At 50.4% G+C, this 21,545-nt stretch overlaps 1 protein-coding gene across 1 annotated transcript in view; it reads left to right on the top strand.

Moving 5' to 3' along the window:
• Positions 1–21,536, top strand: part of LOC124465298 (A-kinase anchor protein 13-like) — a gene marked incomplete at its 3' end in the record, with an annotated part of 45,404 nt that extends 23,868 nt beyond the window's left edge. Inside the window, exons 9-36 of the mRNA XM_047017013.1 lie at positions 1,009–1,133; positions 3,127–3,530; positions 4,670–4,726; positions 4,949–5,008; positions 5,297–5,480; positions 5,619–5,721; positions 6,297–6,422; positions 8,873–8,915; positions 9,680–9,791; positions 12,470–12,623; positions 13,416–13,483; positions 13,789–13,840; positions 13,992–14,145; positions 14,491–14,603; positions 16,626–16,772; positions 16,904–17,172; positions 17,403–17,528; positions 17,686–17,803; positions 17,916–18,167; positions 18,780–18,856; positions 18,980–19,161; positions 19,243–19,325; positions 19,424–19,612; positions 19,859–20,011; positions 20,256–20,326; positions 20,560–20,601; positions 20,771–20,821; positions 21,054–21,536. Coding sequence (XP_046872969.1) covers positions 1,009–1,133; positions 3,127–3,530; positions 4,670–4,726; positions 4,949–5,008; positions 5,297–5,480; positions 5,619–5,721; positions 6,297–6,422; positions 8,873–8,915; positions 9,680–9,791; positions 12,470–12,623; positions 13,416–13,483; positions 13,789–13,840; positions 13,992–14,145; positions 14,491–14,603; positions 16,626–16,772; positions 16,904–17,172; positions 17,403–17,528; positions 17,686–17,803; positions 17,916–18,167; positions 18,780–18,856; positions 18,980–19,161; positions 19,243–19,325; positions 19,424–19,612; positions 19,859–20,011; positions 20,256–20,326; positions 20,560–20,601; positions 20,771–20,821; positions 21,054–21,536 — 3,998 coding nt within the window. The remainder of the gene's footprint in view (positions 1–1,008; positions 1,134–3,126; positions 3,531–4,669; positions 4,727–4,948; positions 5,009–5,296; positions 5,481–5,618; positions 5,722–6,296; positions 6,423–8,872; positions 8,916–9,679; positions 9,792–12,469; positions 12,624–13,415; positions 13,484–13,788; positions 13,841–13,991; positions 14,146–14,490; positions 14,604–16,625; positions 16,773–16,903; positions 17,173–17,402; positions 17,529–17,685; positions 17,804–17,915; positions 18,168–18,779; positions 18,857–18,979; positions 19,162–19,242; positions 19,326–19,423; positions 19,613–19,858; positions 20,012–20,255; positions 20,327–20,559; positions 20,602–20,770; positions 20,822–21,053) is intronic.
• Between the last annotated feature and the right edge of the window lie 9 nt (positions 21,537–21,545).

Below are 21,545 nucleotides of genomic sequence, written 5' to 3'. Positions count from 1 at the left end.
GGTAGGGGTGAGGAGGAAAGAGGAAGGGTGAGGAGGGGTGTAGAGGTCAGGGTAGGGGTGAGGAGGGGTGAAGAGTTAAGGGGAGGGGTGAGGAGGGGTGAAGAGGTAAGGGGAGGGGTGAGGAGGGGTGAAGAGGTAAGGGGAAGGGTGAGGAGGGGTGAAGAGGTAAGGGGAGGGGTGAGGAGGGGTGAAGAGGTAAGGGGAGGGGTGAGGAGGAAAGGGGAGGGGTGAAGAGGTAAGGGGAGGGATGAGGAGGGGTGAAGAGGTAAGGGGAGGGATGAGGAGGGGTGAAGAGGTAAGGGGAGGGATGAGGAGGGGTGAAGAGGTAAGGGGAGGGATGAGGAGGGGTGAGGAGGGGTGAGGAGGAAAGAGGAAGGGTGAGGAGGGGTGAAGAGGAAAGAGGAGGGGTGTAGAGGTCAGGGGAGGGATGAGGAGGGGTGAGGAGGTATGATGAGGGGTTTGCAGGGGTGAGAGCTGAGAACAGCTTCTTCAGAGCCGGCCAGGGATGATCTCATGTGTTATTAGGAGATGACATCAGCTTCCTGTCCCTGAGGGTTGCAGTCAGCAATGCAACACTGCTGCCGGCGCAGGGAAGGAGAGCGTAGAGCAGCGGTAACGTGTTGTGCCAGTTGAACTATCTGGTATAATAGGAGTTAAGCATTAAGTGGGTTTAACTTGTCTGTTGTTCTATGTGTATGACTATTGTGTGAAAGATTGTCCCAACTTTATTATTTGAACAGTTTGACAGATGGATAGTAAGAGGTGTCACCATACAAAATCCACAACATTAAAAAGATTTGGGTATTTTAAATGCTTAGCTGTGTAAACGTTATCTATACCTGCAATATATTTAACCTATTTTCCTTCCTCTTTCTCTCTCTCGCTCTCACTCGCTCTCTCCCCTCTCTCTCTCTCTCTCTCTCTCTCTCTCTCTCTCTCTCTCTCTCTCTCTCTCTCTCTCTCTCTCTCTCTCTCTCTCTCTCGCTCTCTCGCTCTCTCGCTCTCCAGAGCACCAGAGTGCCCCCCGTGGACAGACTGAGGAAGTGTCTGTCTCCACCTTCCTGTATTCCTCCACCAGTGATGTGGACAGTCCGGTCAGAGCTGAGCTGGGGGACGACAGTGTCTTCAGGAAGGTAAACACTCTGGGACACACCACACACACATACACACATACACACACATACACACACACACACACACATACACCACACACACACCACACACCACACTCACACACAGTAGGTCGGCTTCCTCTGCCTTCCTGCTCATTTACATGACATCATCAGCAAGCTCCTAGTATAAGCATTGTGTGTGTGAGACAGGGAGATCAGGCTGATTCATTTAGTTCTGGAGCACTTTCCATGGTCTGCTCCCCATAAACGTCCCTGAATGGTTATTACCCTATAAGACGCTCTGCCAACCAGCGCTAGCATTAGTTAGCCTGCGTTAGCTCCTAGCATCCATGACACTAGCCTGTGTCAGCAGCCCTGAAACGAACCTCACAAAGACAGCTCATCTTTATTTAGGCAGCAGTTTAATGAAAGCTCCAACGCAACAAGTGCAAAACCTTTATTTTGGTTTCAGCGCTCTTTCTTTTGCTGTTGTTACAAGTATTTCTCTGGTCTGAACTATACATCATCACATAACAGTTCTGTCCTAAAGCAACATTATCACATTTTCCAATGTTGCTCAACAGGATGCATATGTCAATACGACTTAGTCAGCATCAACTCAAAAGCGATAACATCACAAACACTTCTTTTCTTTTACTGGTTATTATTTATATTTTAAAATATATTATTTATTATTGTTCACAAACATTTACTACACTCTAGATCCTTTATAACATTTGTGATTCAGAAGTGCTTTCTCTACGGTACAAAACAAACACAGACCTGGTTTAGCATATCTTAGCCTGAGTTAAAATACTAGACCTGAAGTAGCCTTTGATAAGATCCCATTCACCAGTTTGCATTAACCTGGGGTAACTTGTGTCACCTCATGGCTATGCTAACAGAAGTTAGCATCTGTTAGCAGTTAGCTCCATGCCACCCTCTGGGAGTGCTGCATCACTGGGCTGGGTCTGGAACCGCCCTGGAACTAGTGTGTGTGTGTGTGTGTGTGTGTGTGTGTGCGTGCCCGTGATGTTATGTAACTTTTTATAAGAACTTTCCCTGCGTATGTGTGCGTAAACGCCTTGCTTCATAGCTGGCTCACACACAAACCTAACCAATAACAAACCATACATTACCACACACTAGATGCTACGGACGGGACGTAGAATGCAAATACTTTTTATATATAGAAACACAAAAATACATTTTTTTAGTGAAACCTCTATGATGAATACTCACACATGGCTAAACGTATCAATCCTGGTCTTGATTGAGACAAATCTTAGCAGAAGCGTTATTTTTCATAATTTCATCAGCTAAATTCAGCTCCTAGTGGTTTAAACCTTTTGAACAGACTTGTTGGACATATGAGTGCTTTTTCACAGTGCTCTGAGCCTGTCAGAGGGGGGGGCTGTGCATGATGGTTGTGTCCGTGTTCACGCATCACTGTCAGTGTTCACGCATCACATTCTGAATTTGGAGAAGGTCCTAAAATGGATATGAAAAGTTCCCCACCCACAGCTTCTCTTCAAGGGAGTTTTTGCTGTGACTAGCCGCTCCATAGCTCGCTTTGTCAGTCAGTCGCTCGCTTTGTCAGTCAGTCGCTCGCTTTGTCAGTCAGTCGCTCGCTTTGTCAGTCAGTCGCTCGCTTTGTCAGTCAGTCGCTCGCTTTGTCAGTCAGTCGCTCGCTTTGTCAGTCAGTCGCTCGCTTTGTCAGTCAGTCGCTCGCTTTGTCAGTCAGTCGCTCGCTTTGTCAGTCAGTCGCTCGCTTTGTCAGTCAGTCGCTCGCTCCTCTACATTGTCCCCACCTCTGGAGCATGCACGCACTGCTCACAGCTACAGTTTCATGTTCTGTGTGAAGAGGAAGGTTATAGCTGGAATGCTTCCTTTTTACCGAAACTTAAAAATGACACTTTTGCAAAGATTTGTCGCCATCAAGAAGATGGGTTCAGCCGTGCGTGAGAAGTTTACAGTGAAAGTGTAGCAGAGGGTACTCTCTCTCTGTCCCCAGCACCAGGCTCCGTGGTTGACAGGGGTTCTGCCTGCTCTGTGTGCCCAGCTAGAGGGGCCTGTCTGTGGGCTGAGAGACAGCTCCAGCCAGGCGTCAGCGTCCTGCTCCTCCATGGAGGAGGTGAGCAACCTGGGTCCCGGTCCTCCCTCACCCCAGACCGGAGGGACGTCAGCGGGCTCGGGCGTGTCTGGCGCCCCCTGGCCAGCCTGGAACTCCACAGACGGCAGGCGGACGGCAGGAAGAGGAACCGGAACAGGAGAGGAGGAGGAGGAGAGGAAGGACAAGCTGACGGAGGTGGGCCCGGCTGACCTCCACTCCTCCGCCCGCTCTCTCTCTCCGTTCCGCAGGCACAGCTGGGGGCCAGGGAAGAACCCCGCAGCAGAGACCCAGATGGGCCAGCGCAGGTGAGGCACACACTCACACACACACGGACACAGACACACACACACATGCACACACACACACGTTCTAATAGAGGCTGCTTCCCTCTCAGAGCTTGTCCTCACATGACTCCTACACCAGATACTGTATGTGTGTGTACGTGTATGTGTATGTATGTGTGTGTGTGTGTGTGTCTATATGTGTGTGTCTCTAAATGTGTGTGTGTGTGTTGAACCATGGCTATCCCTCAGGGGCCTGAATGCTGTACTACAGTACATCCTCATGTGGTCTGAAAGTAAACATGCTGGGAAAACTTAGTGGAGGTCAATCTGTGCTCTCCTGAACCCTGACCTGGGAAACCAGCTGTGAGAAGCTGCTCCGGGAGAGAGACTGGACTGTTACATTAACCTCATGACATCACTTCCTGTGCCCATGTAAACTCCAGTAGCCACTTCTACTCAATCATTCAGTCAACGCACCGAGTCATTCATTGAGCCATTTACTTATTTATTTATTCATTCAATTTGAATCTCTCACTCCCTTCCTCCTCTCTTCTCATCTCATCGCTCTCTCCCTCCCTCCTCTCTTCTCATCGCTCTCTCCTTCCCTCCCTCCTCTCTTCTCATCTCATCGCTCTCTCCCTCCCTCCTCTCTTCTCATCGCTCTCTCCATCCCTCCCTCCTCTCTTCTCATCTCATCGCTCTCCTCCCTCCCTCCTCTCTTCTCATTGCTCTCTCCATCCCTCCCTCCCTCCTCTCTTCTCATCGCTCTCTCCATTCCTCCCTCCCTCCTCTCTTCTCATCGCTCTCTCCATCCCTCCCTCCCTCCTCTCTTCCCATCGCTCTCCTCCATCCCTCCCTCCCTCCTCTCTTCTCATCGCTCTCTCCATCCCTCCCTCCCTCCTCTCTTCTCATCGCTCTCTCCATCCCTCCCTCCCTCCTCTCTTCTCATCGCTCTCTCCATCCCTCCCTCCCTCCTCTCTTCTCATCGCTCTCTCCATCCCTCCCTCCCTCCTCTCTTCTCATCGCTCTCTCCATCCCTCCCTCCCTCCTCTCTTCTCATCGCTCTCTCCATCCCTCCCTCCCTCCTCTCTTCTCATCGCTCTCTCCATCCCTCCCTCCCTCCTCTCTTCTCATCGCTCTCTCCATTCCTCCTTTTCCAGTTCTTTAAGAACTCAGTTGGAAGAAAAAGCTGTGAAGCCGACCTCTCATAGGAGAAGGTAGTTACTTTTCCCCCTCCCTCCCCCTCCTCCCCCTCCTTCCCCTCCCTTCCCCTCCCACTTGTCCCCCTCCTCATCTTCACCCTCCTCCTCATCCTTACCTGTCTACAATACAATATAGTGATCACATTTGGTGCCATTCCTGAATCCTCTCCACTCACAATAGCCATCCATCTTTCTCTTCTTCTGTCTTTCATGCATCTCCATCCATCCACCCATCAGCATGAGTTGGTGTCTGTCCAGCAGTCCTATCCCCGCCCAGGAACACTTTGACACCAGAAGGTATGCCAGTCAGTGGACATTCTCCATGAAAGCATTGTTATTCATGAGTTACCAGAAATGTACCAAGTATTCCTAAGCAGTGATGTAAGCTTGGTACACCGACAGGTCAAATGTTTGCACTGTTTAACAAGGGAGTCCTGTTCATTGTCTAGCCACCACTCTAGTTAATGTAAAGTTACAGTCGTGTGTTGCTATGTAGTTACATGGTAGTTAATGTAACCTTCATGCAAAGTGTTGCCATGTGCTTTCATGGAGTTACAGAACTGAATGTTGTTGTTGTGTGATCAGTTACAGTCTGGAAGGTCTACCAGCCCCTGGGGCAGGAGCCCAGCCCTGCCCCAGCCAGCAGGCTTCAGAGCGGGGAGAGTGTGCAGGGCGTGCCCCCCCTCTGGAGGGGGAGGAGAGGGGCTCCCTGGTCTCCCTGACCGAGGAGGAGGCCGACCTGGGAGACGCTAGCAGCCTGGACAGCCAGGTACACACACACACACGCAAACACACACTCATACACTCATACAGACACACATACACACACACAGAGACTCACACGCTCACACACACCATCCTGATTGTCTCTCCTGTGTGTGTGTGTGTGTGTGTGTGTGTGTTCCAGAGGTCAGTCAGAGTGCTAACCACCAGACACAGCTGCTCCTCCATGCTTCTTCCCCTCACCAAGTCCATCTCCATGGTAACCATCAGCCACAAGGAGCTGGACGGTGAGTGTCCTGTCCGTCCTTCTCTCTCTGTTTCCTCTTTCTCTCTTTGTCTCTCTCTGTTTCCTCTTTCTCTCTTTGTCTCTCTCTCTCTCTCTCTCTCTCTCTCTCTCTCTCTCTCTCTCTCTCTCTCTCTCTGTCTCTCTCTCTCTCTCTCTCTCTCTCTCTCTCTCTCTCTCTCTCTCTCTCTCTCTCTGTGTCTCTCTCTCTCTCTCTATGTCTCTCTCTCTCTGTCTCTCTCTCTCTCTGTGTGTGTGTCTCTCTCTCTGTCTCTCTCTGTGTCTCTCTCTGTCTCTCCTTTCCTCTCTCAGGGTGCTCCTGCTTCGTTCCTGGATCTCTAGTGTTCCGGTAGATAATCCAGCTGTGTGTATAAAACAGCCCAAGCATGCCCTTTAGCTGTACACATACAGAACAGTTGTGGTGTAGCTGACTAGGAAGACATCTAGCATGGTCTCTCTCAGGTCCTCTAGTGGGCTGTGCCAAAGTCCTGCCCCCCCCCCCTCGGGGGCCTCTGGGTTCCTGTGTTGCCGTTAACCCCGTGTCTCCTGTCTGTGACCCTGGTGACCCTGGTGACCCAGCCAGCAGAAGCCCACGACCCAGGAGACGCATCTCCTTCTCCTTCAGCATCTCCCCGCTCCTCCTCCCAAAGCCCAAAACGCTCTTTTCTATTGGCTCCTCCTCCAGTGACGAGGAGGAGTGTGTGCGTAAGTACCCAGAATGCCATGCGTGGCCCGTCCTGCCCTGCTAGCTTCCTACGTTACCTGTTGCCTAAATTGACGTACTATCCCTTTAATCCATCCCCTGTCACTGTAAATGGGTGTGCTGTCCCTTTAATCCACCTCCTGACACCCTAACCCTAGTCTGGTCTAACCTGGGACTAGACTCCCTCCTCAGTCCAGGTCGGGACATCAGGGGGGTGCAGCTTCCTCCAGTGCTACAGTACGCTGCATCTCTCAGACTGAGCTTTGCTATGATAGAACCTGATGAGTCCGATCTTACAGTTTCATTCAAGCAGATGAGATAACTGTTATCTGCTCAGACTTTCTCCTATCCATCACGGCTTTCGAGGATGTTCTTGATGTTCAGGAGCGTTGATCTCCTCTGAGCTTCGTCCAGTGCCCTCTTTCTCTCTCTGCTCTCCCTCTTGCTACTCTCTGTTCTCTCTATTTCTCTCTGCTCTCTCTCTGCTCTCTCTTTCTCTCTGCTCTTTCTCTCTCTCTGCTCTCTCTCTCTCTCTCTCTCTTTCTCCGTGGGTAACTGAAACCCAGTCTGCAGCTTGCTGGTCCTGCATCCAGTGGAACATCTGGAAACATCATCATCACCATCATCCTCATCATCATCACTTCCTCTGTGGTTATTTAAGACTTACAGCCATCTGTGGGAACAGCCTTGAGGCCAGACTGTTCTTCGGTCTGGAGGAACCCACCCTTTGACTGGCCATAACTTCTCCTCCTCTCCTCCCTTCTCCTCCTCTCCTCCCTTCTCCTCCTCTCTCCTCTCCCACTCTATTCCCTTCTCCTCTCTTCTCCTCTCCTCCCTTCTCATCTCCTCCCTTCTCCTCTCCTCCCTTCTCCTCTCCTTCCTTCTCTCCTCTCTCCTCCTCTCCTCTCCTCCCTTCTCTCCTCTGTCCTCCTCTCCTCTCCTTCTCTCCTCCTCTATAGACACATTCCCTCCATTCATATCTAGGTTGGTTCTCCCCTTCTCTCTCCAGGAAGCTTTTCTCTTTGTGTTTCTCAGTTTTTCCACTGGAGGTCAACTCATTCCTCCACCATTCTTTCCCTTGTTTGAAATCCACATAAACACATTTCAAAGTGTTCCTTTTGGGCTTCACAGATGCTGAAAAGGATCGTGTTTCCTTCAGAACTGTACAAGCGCCCCCCCCCCTTGCTCCACAGAGTCTTGTAAAGAAATAATTTCAGGATAATATAAAGAAGAATATCCAGTAGACACTGTTACCATGTCTGGCTGTTTGCAGTGTTACTGTGTCTGGCTGTTTACAGTGTCTAGCTGTTTACAGTGTTACAGTGTCTGGCTGTTTACAGTGTCACTGTGTCTAGCTGTTTACAGTGTTACAGTGTCTGGCTGTTTGCAGTGTTAGTGTCTAGCTGTTTACAGTGTTACAGTGTCTGGCTGTTTACAGTGTCTAGCTGTTTACAGTGTTACAGTGTCTGGCTGTTTACAGTGTCACTGTGTCTAGCTGTTTACAGTGTTACAGTGTCTGGCTGTTTGCAGTGTTAGTGTCTAGCTGTTTACAGTGTGACAGTGTCTGGCAGTTTACAGTGTGACAGTCTCTGGCTGTTTACAGTGTGACAGTGTCTGGCTGTTTACAGTGTGACAGTGTCTGGCTGTTTACAGTGTTACAGTGTCTAGCTGTTTACAGTGTTACAGTGTCTGGCTGTTTACAGTGTCTAGCTGTTTACAGTGTTACAGTGTCTGGCTGTTTACAGTGTCACTGTGTCTAGCTGTTTACAGTGTTACAGTGTCTGGCTGTTTGCAGTGTTAGTGTCTAGCTGTTTACAGTGTGACAGTGTCTGGCAGTTTACAGTGTGACAGTGTCTGGCTGTTTACAGTGTGACAGTGTCTGGCTGTTTACAGTGTGACAGTGTCTGGCTGTTTACAGTGTGACAGTGTCTGCTCGTTATTGTGTAACAGTGTCTGACTGTTCCTCCCCAGTTGTGTAGTTAGATCACATTAGGAATAAATGTGCAGTCCTGCTGTGCAGCAGTACTGTGTGTGTGCGCTGTTGTACTCTAGTTAATCAGTCGTGTCGTTAACCTGTTGAGTCTGAGTGTCGTTTGACCTTTAACCTTCCTCACCAGGTCCCCCACTGACCACACGCTATGACATCATAATGCTTCATGTTTATGAGGATGTCACATGATGAAGCCGCAATGTAATCATCTGCCGAGCCAATAAACTCTGTCACAGCTAGGAGATAGTCATTTCTCTAAGTGTATTTAGTGAAGACCTACTGGAATAGATGTCTGTCAGGAGAAGCTTGAGCACATCGTTATTTACAGAAGTTTACGCTACTTACTGGTTTTATTTGTTGTGTCAAACGTGACTTGGCAAAACCCCATCCAAAACACGGTCTGGAACCCTGAACTGCTATTGGCCGAGCTTCTTTCCTGACTTCTCTGTGTTCATCCTATAGGAGCGGGGTCGTTCTCCAGCACATCCGGGTCCATAGAGTACAGGTGAGATGCACACACCTGCTACATCACCACCACACACCTGCTACCTCAGCACCACACACCTGCTACCTCACCACCACACACCTGCTACATCAGCACCACACACCTGCTACCTCAGCACCACACACCTGCTACCTCACCACCACACACCTGCTACCTCACCACCACACACCTGCTACATCAGCACCACACACCTGCTACCTCACCACCACACACCTGCTACATCAGCACCACACACCTGCTACATCACCACCACACACCTGCTACCTCACCACCACACACCTGCTACATCAGCACCACACACCTGCTACATCAGCACCACACACCTGCTACATCAGCACCACACACCTGCTACATCAGCACCACACACCTGCTACATCAGCACCACACACCTGCTACATCACCACCACACACCTGCTACATCAGCACCACACACCTGCTACATCACCACCACACACCTGCTACATCAGCACCACACACCTGCTACATCAGCACCACACACCTGCTACATCACCACCACACACCTGCTACACAGACACTGTCCGCTATGTGTGTGTGTGCTTATAGACACAGAGAGCACAGGTGAGAAGCACACAACAACACTGTAACCTTTCTACGGTCTGTAACTTCTTTGATTGTGTGTGTGCTTGGTGTGTGTGTGTACTTGGTGTGTGTGTGTACTTGGTGTGTGTGTGTACTTGGTGTGTGTGTGTACTTGGTGTGTGTGTGTGCTTTGTGTGTGTGTGTACTTGGTGTGTGTGTGTCAGCATCTCGGAGGAGGAGCCCGGCCCGCTGAGGACGGAGGCTGAGAGCAGGACAGGCACCAAGGTGAGCCGCACCTTCAGCTACCTGAAGAACAAGATGAGTAAGAAGAACAAGGTGAGTTCTCTCTGGCCTCCTCATCTCTCTCCTCCTATCTTCTTCCCTTCTCTCTTCCTCTCTCTCCATCTCCTCTTTTCCTTTGCTCACCTGTTCCTCTTCCTCCCCCCCCCCACCTTTCACTTTTCCTCCCTCCTTCTTCTCCTCCTTCGCCTCACCTCTCCTGTCCTCTCCTCTTCTCGTTTCTCCTCTCCTCCTGCCTTTCCTCCTCCCCTACATCCTGCCCATCTCTTCTCCTCTCTCCCTCTCCTCTCCTTGGTCCGTGTGTCCTCTCCGTGACATGGTTGTTTGGGCGTGTGATTAGTGAAGCACAGTCACAACGGAGAACTTGTGAGTGAGTGAGATAGGGCTGGGTTTTGTAATGATGGATGAAGGGCTGGGTTTTGTAATGATGGATGAAGTAACAGTGTGGTCAGAGTTAGGTCTGTCTGTCATCTGATCGTCCTCAGCTGCACTGTAATATCCTCTCTGCAGGACGCATCTCAACAGTCTAGGAAGGCCTCCTTCTCCTCTCCTCCCCCTGCCCTTCTCCTGGGTGTTGGGATATGTGCTGATCTGTGGGCATCCGTACAGCCCTCTGAACCAGACAGGTGTGAGTGCGGTCAGTAGTGTACCAGAAAGGTGGACCCAGCTCAGAGTCCTACCCTCCCATCAGCTCCTGTCAGATCAGAATCAGAATTAAGTTTAGTCGCCAAGTAAGTGTACACAAGCAAGGAATTTACTTGTGTGGTCAGGTAATCAGTGCACACATTTAATAAACATTTAAGAATCTTAGAAATGTGCGTGCAGTCCTTAGATATCCAGTCAGAGCAGGCTGGAGGTGACGGGGAGGACGTGTTCTCTGCTTATTGAGATGCCCCCCTCCTAGCAGAGCGCTGCTGCAGCCAGAGGAAGTAGGACAGGAAACAGGCGGTGTTGCATTATCGCTGTCATTGCAAAAATCGCACCTACCTGACTCAAATATATCTTTATTTCTGCTTAAAACTGCGGGGGAAGAAGATGTACTTTCCCCATCCAAGCTGGTTGTGTTGTCTGGTAATACCTTATTCTTACAGATTATGTGATTTAATCTCTTCAGGGTATTTAACTGCATCTTCAGACTATGATACTTCCTCTTCAGATTATGTGACTGTATCTTCAGATCCTCAAGTAGAAGCTCTGATGGCCAGGTTCATGAACGCAGATCAAACCTGGCTCTTGACTATCAATATGTCAGTAGAGTCGTCCATTAGAAACACTACCCAAACACCTCTCAGTATCGGACACCTTATTCTTTCCTAAAGAATATGCTTCCCATCTCTTGGCTGGCTGGCTGGCTGGCTGGCTGGTTGGCTGGCTGGTTGGCTGGCTGGCTGGCTGGTTGGCTGGGTGGCTGGCTGGTTGGCTGGCTGGCTGGGTGGCTGGGTGGCTGGCTGGCTGGCTGGGTGGCTGGGTGGGTGGGTGGCTGGTTGGCTGGCTGGCTGGCTGGTTGGCTGGGTGGTTGGCTGGTTGGCTGGCTGGCTGGTTGGCTGGGTGGCTGGGTGGCTGGTTGGCTGGGTGGGTGGCTGGCTGGCTGGCTGGTTGGCTGGCTGGCTGGTTGGCTGGTTGGGTGGCTGGGTGGGTGGCTGGGTGGGTGGCTGGTTGGCTGGCTGGCTGGTTGGCTGGCTGGCTGATTGGCTGGATGGGTGGCTGGTTGGCAGGCTGGCTGGCTGGCTGGCTGGCTGGCTGGCTGGCTGGTTGGCTGGCTGGCTGGTTGGCTGGCTGGCTGGCTGGCTGGCTGGGTGGCTGGCTGGTTGGCTGGCTGGTTGGTTGGCTGGCTGGTTGGCTGGCTGGGTGGCTGGTTGGCTGGTTGGCTGGTTGGCTGGCTGGGTGTTTATGGTTAGAAACAGGCTCCTCAGGGGTGTTCCAGTGTTTTGCCAGCATTGGGCAGAGCTGTGACAACACACAGGAGCCCTTTAAGATAGCTGTGTCTTTAAGATCGTTTTGCGAGTGACACAGCTGGCAGGAAGTTGCTCTCTTGCTTAGTTCCTGGTTTAGCTCTAAAATACCAAAGAGACAGACTGACAGACACTGAAGTGAGGAAGACAGGCAGGCAGGCAAACAGAAAGCCAAGAAAGCAGATAGATAGGCAGGCGGACCAGCAGGCAGGCAGACAGGTAGACAGGCAGACAGCCGGACAGGCTGACAGGCAGCAGAGAGTCCCAGGAGGCGATGTCTTGGTCGAGGTGTTTGAAGCAGACAGAGGTGATGCTGTGTAAGAGGATCCTGGCACAGACTCGCTCGCTGAAGCTGAGAGCAGAGACGGGGGGGGATGAGGTAGGTGGGGGGGACGTGTGTGTGTGTGTGTTTGTGTGTGTGTGTGTGTGTGTGTGTGGGGGTACCAGGGTGCACTGTTATGCATGGTAGTAATGTTTTACCTGTCTAACTAACCTGTCTAGCAGTGTTCCCCTGGTTTATATCAGTGTTATGCAGTTATAACAGTGTAGGGCCAGGTTATACCAGTCTTACGCTGGCTTCTACCAGTGTTCTCCTGCCTGTGTGGTAGTGACAGCTCCTCCTCTCTCGTCTCTTCCTCTCTCCTCTCCTCCTCTCCCTCTCCTCCTCCTCTCTCGTCTCCTCCTCTCTCCTCTCCTCCTCTCTCCTCTCCTCCTCTCCCCTCTCCTCCTCTCTCGTCTCCTCCTCTCTCTATCCCTGTGCAGGAAAAGGACAAGGACCGCAGTCGAGAGAAGGAGAAGGAGTCCAAGGACAGGACTGTGAACGGCCATGTGTTCAGCCTGGCCATACCATCTCCCACCACTGGGTGTCAGCACTGCAGCAAAACCATCAACGCTAAAGAAGCCTTCCTCTGCACCAGTAAGACTCTTGGATACATACAGTACCGTCACCCTGGCCCACCCTATCCGACCTAAGAGTACTGGGGTTATGACCCCTAACCTATGTCATTACTCTAAATACATTTCTACTGTTTCCAGTTGGATGTAATGTGCAATAAATATAGAGCCAAGTGACCTTCAGACTAAAATCAGACTAAAATGAACACTAACAGTTACCCTAACCTGCCCTGCTCTGCCCTAGTAACTAACAATCTCTGTTCTGCTCCACTCCACTTTGCTTGAAACCACTTCCTCTGGCTCAGTCTTCTTGGCAACAAAACAAACACCCCTGGCACGCCCCTCATGCATGCAAACACCCGAGCACACGCCCCGCATGCATGCAAACACCCCTGGCACGCCCCTCATGCATGCAAACACCCCTGGCACGCCCCGCATGCATGCAAACCCCCCTGGCACGCCCCGCCCCCTTCCTCTTCTGGGTAAAGGGCTAGGTTTCCTTGACAGGGATGTTTAAGACATTTTTATAGTTAAGCATTTACAGATTTGCCGACCTGTGTGGTTACAGGATATCTCTGCCTGAGTGTGTGTGTGTTAAGGGTGTGTGTGTGTGTGTGTGTGTGTGTGTGTGTGTGTGAGTGTGTGTGTGTGTGTGTGTGTGGGAAGATCAAAGTCACTGTTGGTCTAGGATCTAGGTCATGTTCAGCCACCTCCTCTATACAAGCTGCTGTAGCTTGTTTCCTTATTGCACTTTCCTGCTGCTGTGTGTGTGTGTGTATGGAACCTGGCCTCTGAGATGACCATGTCGTTACAGACTGCAGCGTTCACGTCCATAAGGGCTGCAGGGAGAACCTGCCTGTCTGTGCCAAGGTCAAGATGAAGGTATGTTCCGATCACCTGTACACACACACACGCTTACAATCTGAATCACACACACACAATCACACTGTACACACTCACACAAAATCACACACACATTCTCATTGGCATTTCCAGAACAGCATGTGTTTGTGTGTCTGTCAACATGTGAAGTCCTGCCTACATTTCCAGGAAATAGATCTGCTGTTAACGTCAGTGAAACACAGTATATCAGAACCAGATGTCATATTCTAATGACTTTCCACCCTCTCTCTCTCTCTGTGTGTTTGCCCGTGTGTGTCTATGCTTGGGTGTCTGTGGAGTAACAGAAACAGCAGTCCATGCCAGATACAGCATCTATGACTGGAGTCTCAATGAGAAGTAAATGTAATAATACACTCATGCTAAGGTTTAATTAACCATGATAAACACGGTCCAATATTGTCTTTACAACAGAAAATCACATTTATGTCAATATTCACTTTAAGGTCACATCCAAGCTTACATGTTCATACTTTGTGTTTGTATTCAGCATCCTCGTTGTCACGGGAACGACCCCTGTCGGCCATCTCACCCCCTGATGACCAAGTGGCAATGATGCCCCCCCCTCGCAGGAATCCCAGCATCCTCTCCTTCTCCAACCACAGCCCTCTCTCCAAGAGCATCTCCATCAGTAACATCGCTGGGTATGATCATCCTCTCTCCTCTCCTAACCTCCTCCTCTCCTAACCTCCTCCTCTCCTCTCCTAACCTCCTCCTCTCCTAACCTCCTCCTCTCCTCTCCTAACCTCCTCCTTTCCTAACCTCCTCATCTCATATCTTCCTCATCTTCTATCCTCCCCTCTTCTCTCCTAACCTCCTCCTCTCCTAACCTCCTCCTCTCCTAACCTCCTCCTCTCCTCTCCTATCCTCCCCTCTTCTCTCCTAACCTCCTCCTCTCCTTTCTCATCCTCCTCATCTCCTATTCTCCCCTCTTGTCTCCTAACCTCCTCATCTCCTCTCCTAACCTCCTCTCCTCCTCTCCTCTCCAGGCCGGTGGGGGACGACATGTCTCTGAGAGGGTTTAAGTACCTGTCCCAGTCCACCGAGGCTCTGCACAAGACCAGCAAGATCAACGAGTCCACAGAGTCCCTCACAGATGAAGGTGATACAGCCTCAGTGGAACTACAGCTGCTTAGGAACACAGTTTGGGAGTCGAATATCATTAGAATGGAGAAAACATTTATATAAATTAAATGCTGAAATTGATATTAAGATAGTAACCAAAAATTTTTTTATATATATATACAGTGCCCTCCAAAAGTATTGGAACAGTGAGGCCAATTCCTTTATTTTTGCTGTAGACTGAAAACATTTGGGCTTGACATCAAACGATGAATGTGAAACCAGAGATCAACGTTTCAGCTTTTATTTCCAGGTATTTACATCAGGATCTGATGCACAAATTAGAAAATATCACCTTTTTGTTCGAACCCACCCATTTGTCACGTGAGCAAAAGTATTGGAACATGTGACTGACAGGTGTGTTTTGTTGCCCAGGTGTGTCCTATTACATACATTATTCAATCAATAAATACCACTGAATGTCTACACTCAGGTTCAGATTGGGTAAGATAGGTTTTGTCTATGCAGACTGTATTCAGAGGTGAAAACAACATGAAAACCAGAGCGCTGTCTTTGGGTGAAAAACAAGCAATTGTGAGTCTTAGAGAAGATGGAAAATCAATCAGAGCCATTGCAGAAACATTGGCCATAGCCAGTACAACCATTTGGAATGTCCTGAAGAAGAAGAAAACTACTGGTGTACTAAGTAACAGACGTCGAACAGGTAGACCAAGGAAAACATCAGCAGTTGATGACAGAAACATTGTGAGAGCTGTAAAGAAAGACCCTAAAACAACTGTTAGTGAGATCAGCAACAACCTCCAGATGGCAGGAGTGAAGGTATCACTATCTACTGTTCGCAGAAGACTTCATGAACAAAAGTACAAGAGCTACACCAGAAGATGCAAACCACTCATTAGCAAGAAGAATAGGAAGGCCAGGCTGGAATTTGCCAAAAAGTACAGAGATGAACCTCAAAAATTCTGGGACAAAGTTTTATGGACTGATGAGACAAAGATTAACTTTTACCAAAGTGATGGAAAGGCTAAAGTTTGGAGAAAGAAAGGAACTGCTCATGATCCCAAACACACAAGCTCATCTGTGAAACACGGTGGAGGTAATGTCATGGCTTGGGCTTGCATGGCTTCTTCTGGGACGGGCTCATTAATCTTCATTGAGGATGTAACACATGATGGCAGCAGCAAAATGAACTCGGAAGTCTACAGAAACATTTTGTCTGCCAATTTAAGGAAAGATGCAACCAAACTGATTGGCAGAGCCTTCATCATGCAGCAAGATAACGACCCAAAACACACTGCCAAAACAACAAAGGAGTTCATCAGGGGCAAGAAATGGAAGGTATTAGACTGGCCAAGTCAATCTCCAGACTTAAACCCTATAGAGCATGCATTTTACCTGCTTAAGAGGAGACTGAAGGGAGGAACCCCACAAAACAAACAACAACTGAAAGAGGCTGCAGTGAAAGCCTGGGAAAGCATCAAAAAGGAAGAATGCAAAAGTTTGGTGACGTCAATGGGTCACAGACTTGCTGCAGTTATTGAAAGCAAAGGATTTGCAACTAAATATTAAGTCTTATTCACTTAAATATGTTTTAAGTATATCTGTTCCAATACTTTTGATCACATGACAAATGGGTGGATTCAAACAAAATGTGATATTTTCTTAGTTGTGCATCAGATCCTGATGTAAATACCTGGAAATAAAAGCTGAAACGTTGATCTCTGGTCTCACGTTCATTATTTGATGTCAAGCCCAAATGTTTTCAGTCTACAGCAAAAATAAAGGAATTCGCCTCACTGTTCCAATACTTTTGGAGGGCACTGTATGTAATATTTGAATATATTTGAGTATTTCAAATAATACAAAATGAAATTCTAATGGGAATATAGAGGATGAATGTCAGCTTGTCAGTCCACTGTCCCCACTGTGTGTGTGTGTGTGTGTGTGTGTGTGTGTGTGTGTGTGTGTGTGTGTGTGTGTGTGTGTGTGTGTGTGTGTGTGTGTGTGTGTGTGTGTGTGTGTGTGTGTGCTCGTGCCACAGGGACTGAGATGATAGACAGCCAGCTGATGGGGGAGTTTGAGGCGGAGGTGAAGAAGCTGGAGGGAGATTCGTGGAGCTTCAGCATGGAGAAGAAGTTTGTCAAACAGCAGAAGAAGGAAGTGGTGAAGAGACAGGACGTCATCTACGGTGAGATGAGTTCCACCCTGACAGTACCCCGGGATGACAATCTCTGTTTGCAGTCTGTGTTTAGAGCTTTGCATTTAGTCAAACTACTGTACTGTTGTGCTACTGTCCCTCGCCCCCCCCCTCCCCTCCAGAGCTGTTCCAGACAGAGATGCATCACGTGAGAACCCTCCGGATCCTGTCGGAGGTGTACAGTAAGGGGCTCCAGAGGGAGGTGCAGCTGGACAGGGAGACCCTGAGCAGGATGCTGCCTGTGCTGGATGAGCTTCTGGAGCTGCACACCTGCTTCTTCAGCAGCCTGCTGGAGCGCAAGAGGGCCTCGCTGCTGGACGACGGCAGGGACGACGGCAGGGACGACGGCAGCTACCTCATCCGCAGGATAGGGGACGTCCTTCTGGCGCAGGTTAGCACTCGTTGCTAGGGAACAGAGATGGCGGAAGGACACACCTCCTTTACTCGAGTAGAAGTACAGTTACTCGTGTTTAAGAAAACTGGTGAAAGATGAAGTGCTCACTACACGTTTTCACTTCACAAATTTCCAACCTTTTTTTTATTGCACTGTCCTCATCAAGTACCTATCAATGATGCTAACTTAATTTTCTAAACTTTTTGTCATATTTTTTTTTTTTCCAGTTCTCAGGCCCGACTGCAGAGCGGATGAAGAAGGTGTACGGAAAGTTCTGCAGCCGCCACAACGAGGCGGTCAACCTCTACAAGGACCTCTACACACGGGACAAGCGCTTCCAAGCCTTCATCAAGGTACGTCTACCCAGAGGCTGTTATACTCCTGCTGCTTGTTATAGCTCCGCTGTTGTGACAGTGTATAGTAGGGTATTGGAGAGGAGGCCATTTGTAGCTGATTGAGACGCAGCCATGGCTGTTCTTGTAGACTGACTGAGTCTCTTGACCTCCTCAGAAAAAAATGAGCAGCACAATTGTCAGAAGACTCGGCATCCCAGAATGCATCTTGTTAGTGACGCAGCGAATCACCAAGTACCCAGTCCTCCTCCAGAGGATACTGCAGCACACCAAAGGTACAACACACACACACACACAGACTCAACGGAGTGATGGATGACCTCTTCCCCATGAGTGATGACACTTCCTGTCTCCCCTGAATGATGTCACTTCCTGTGCCCTGTGTAGACAGCGAGGAGGACTACGAGGGCGTGAGCCAGGCCCTGAAGCAGGTGAAGGAGGTGATAGCGGCGGTGGACGGCAGGGTGAACGAGCAGGAGAAGAAGCGCAGGCTGAAGGAGGTGTACGCGCGCACGGACAGCAAGTCCATCATGAGGATGAAGAGCGGCCAGATGTTTGCCAGGGAGGATCTGCTCAGGGGGCGCAGGCTGGTGCATGATGGGACACTGCAGCTCAAGAACTCTGCAGGGCGCCTGAAAGGTAGGAGGGGCTTCACCTGTCTGCTCTGATCTGGACCTCGCTGTTCTTTATCCCTCTCTCTCTATGTATCACTCTATCCCTCTCTCTCTCTCTCTCTCTCTCTCTCTCTCTCTCTCTCTCTCTCTCTCTCTCTCTCTCTCTCTCTCTCTCTCTCTCTATGTATCACTCCATCCCTCTCTCTCTATGTATCACTCCATCCCTCTCTCTCTCTTTTCTCTCTCTCTCTCTCTCTCTCTCTCTCTCTCTCTCTCTCTCTCTCTCTCTCTCTCTATGTATCACTCCATCCCTCTCTCTCTATGTATCACTCCATCCCTTTCTCTCTCTCTCTCTCTCTCTCTCTCTCTCTCTCTCTCTCTCTCTCTCTCTCTCTCTCTCTCTCTCTATGTATCACTCCATCCTTCTCTCTCCATGTATCACTCCATCCCTCTCTCTCTCTCTCTCTCTCTCTCTCTCTCTCTCTCTCTCTCTCTCTCTCTCTCTCTCTCTCTCTCTCTCTCTCTCTCTCTCTCTCTCTCCCTATGTATCACTCCATCCCTCTCTTGCTGTCTCTGGGTCTCTCCGTGTCTCTCTTCCTCTGTCCGTCTGACCTCTCTGTCCTGTGTTGTTCACCAGAGGTCCAGGCCATGCTCTTGTCAGATGTCTTCGTGTTCCTTCAGGAGAAAGACCAGAAGTTTGTCTTTGCTTCTCTGGTAGGTTGCCTCTCCTCTCCAGGACATGACCCTAAAAAGGAACTGAACCATGTTATTGTTATTGTTCATTAAGTATCCTTGAAAGTGAACTCTTTCTCTCTGTTCCCCCCTCCCCCCCCCCAGGACCAGCGCTCCACGGTGATCTCTCTCCAGAAGCTGATTGTGCGGGAGGTGGCTAACGAGGAGCGAGGCCTGTTTCTGATCACGGCTGGGATCGAGAAGCCAGAGATGGTGGAGGTGATGGCCAGCAGCCGGGAGGAGAGGAACACCTGGAGGCAACTCATACAGGACGCCATGCACTGCATGTGAGTCGCACACACACACACACAGTGGTGTTGTCATGGTGATGGTGTTGTTATGCTGATGGAGTTGTGCTGGTGTTCTAGAGAGAAGGATGAAGATGAGGGTGTTCCCAGTGAGAACGAGGAGGACAGGAGACAGTTGGAGAGCAAGGCCAGGGAGGTCAGAGGTTAGTCCCCTTTCACTCCTTCATCCTACACTCAGCCCTCACTCTCCACTCATCCCGGTCTTCATCCTATACTCATCCCTGTCCTCTGCCCCTATCAGAAAAACTGAGGAGGAAGGATGAGGAGATTGTGACGCTATTGGAGGAGAAGATCCACATCTTTAGAGACATGAGCGAGGGCCCGCCCCCAGACGAGCCCAGCCCACCAATCAGGAACCGGATGCTCTTCAGGGCCACTCCTGATGATGTCACCAAGGGAGAACCAATCATGAAGGACGCCATGAAGGAAGGTAGGTTGAATAGGATGAAGGCGTGGCTTACACCTGAACACTGGCTTTAGGGTGGCCTGGCATGTGACTTGGGGTCGTAAGGTCCTTTTTTTTCATTACTGGTCTCACTGTTGCATCACTTCAGCACACCCACTGTCAGTGGGTGTCCATGAGAAGTGAGAACGAGAGGGGATGAGGACTGAGGGAGAGAAAGGGTAAAGTGCTAATAAACAGGACGTGTGTGTGTGTGTGTCTGTGTGTGTCCAGTGGAGACGCTGCATATGCTGGTGAACAGCAGCCTGGGCGGGGCCGTGGTGGCGAGCTCCCAGGATGCACCTGGGGCCGCCGTGTGTCTGCCACGACGAGCTGAGACCTTCGGAGGCTTCGACAGAAAGCCAGACCAGACCAACACCAGCAAGAGTGAGACTCCACACACACTACACACACACACACACACACACGCTACACACACACTCTCTCCACACTCTCCACACATGTACTCCATCAACACACACTAACACTCCGCACACACACACACTTTCTTCCATACACTCAGTCTATTCAGGACACACACAAGGACACGAGGGGTTGTTCTGTAGCAGAACCTTGCTGTTCTGTTCTGTGATGTTCTGTTCTGTTATGTTGTGTTCTTCCCTGCTTCCAGACGGAGACAGAGAGGAGGGCGGTGACTCACCAGACCTTCGCAGGACTGAGTCAGACAGCCTCTTAAAGAAGGTAGTCTCTAATCACCGCAAGTCCTGCTGCTTTGGCGCGCGTGTGTGCGTGCACAGGTGTGAATGTGTTTCCTGTGCATGTGTCCCTGCGTGGGGTGGGATGTGAGAGTGTGAACACACCATGTGTCTAAACATGTGTGACCATGAGTGTGCCAGCGTCTGGGTGTGTAGAACTGTCTGCACACGGCCACTTGCTGGAGCAAGGCTAACCTGTAGTTCTGGTCCCATCCACAGGGCGGCAACACCAACCTCGTCCTGCTCAAGAGGAACAATGAGGTACAACTGCACTGTGTATACCCAGCTCAGCAGGGGAGACTGGTTTTAGAATCTGTACCTGTAAAGTTATCGAGTGGGGCTGTTCAATGCATGTTACGATGTGTGTTATGTTCTGGCTATTATGGTGGACGTTATAGAGAGTGTGTTGTGATGGGGTTTTGTTTTCTAGCAGGTTCTCCACAGTGTCACTCACCTCCACGACCTGCTCAGCACCCTGCAGGTACTGCTGCTCTCTCTCTCTCTCTCTCTCTCTCTCTCTCTCTCTCTCTCTCTCTCTCTCTCTCAGTAGATCTCCTTTACTCTCTCCTCGCTGAGTCTCTCTCTGAGTCTCTCCACTGCTACTCTCTCTCTATTGTCGTCTGTCTATTGTAACCCCTTCTGCCCCCACCTGATGATTGTCAAACGTACTGTAGATCAATCACTAAATCTGTGTGTGTGTGTGTGTGCTTCAGGCCGTGGTGGTCCAGCAGGACTCCTACATCGAGGACCAGCGGCAGACCCTGAGCGAGCGCCCCCCGCCCTCGCGCCACTCCTCGTCCTCCTCCTCCCTCTCGTCGTCCTCCTCCTCGCGGCCCTCCTCCCTCATTGAGCAGGAGAAGCAGCGCAGCCTGGAGCGCCAGAGGCAGGAGGCGGCCCAGCTGCAGAGGCAGCAGGCGGCACACGCCGAGGAGCGACGCCGCCGCGAGCGGGAGTGGGAGGCGCGCGAGAAAGAGCTGGCGTGCCGGGAGGAGCAGGTGGCGGGGCAGGAGGAGGAGAGCGCCAGGAGGCGCGGCGAGCTGGAGGAGGAGAGGCAGCAGCTGCAGCGCTGGAAGGAGGAGTACCAGAGAGATCTGGAAAGGCTGAGGGACGCTCAGAGGAAGCTGGAGAGAGAGAGGGAGGCGCTGAGCAGGGAGGCACAGAGGGTGCAGCTGCTGAAGAAGGCTGAGGTGAGATGGGCTGGGCTG

Source organism: Hypomesus transpacificus, unplaced genomic scaffold (genome assembly GCF_021917145.1).
Source record: "Hypomesus transpacificus isolate Combined female unplaced genomic scaffold, fHypTra1 scaffold_455, whole genome shotgun sequence".
Classification (NCBI taxonomy): Eukaryota; Metazoa; Chordata; class Actinopteri; order Osmeriformes; family Osmeridae; genus Hypomesus; species Hypomesus transpacificus.
The sequence above is the reverse complement of the archived record's forward strand: the minus strand, read 5'-3'. Positions and strand labels throughout refer to the sequence as shown.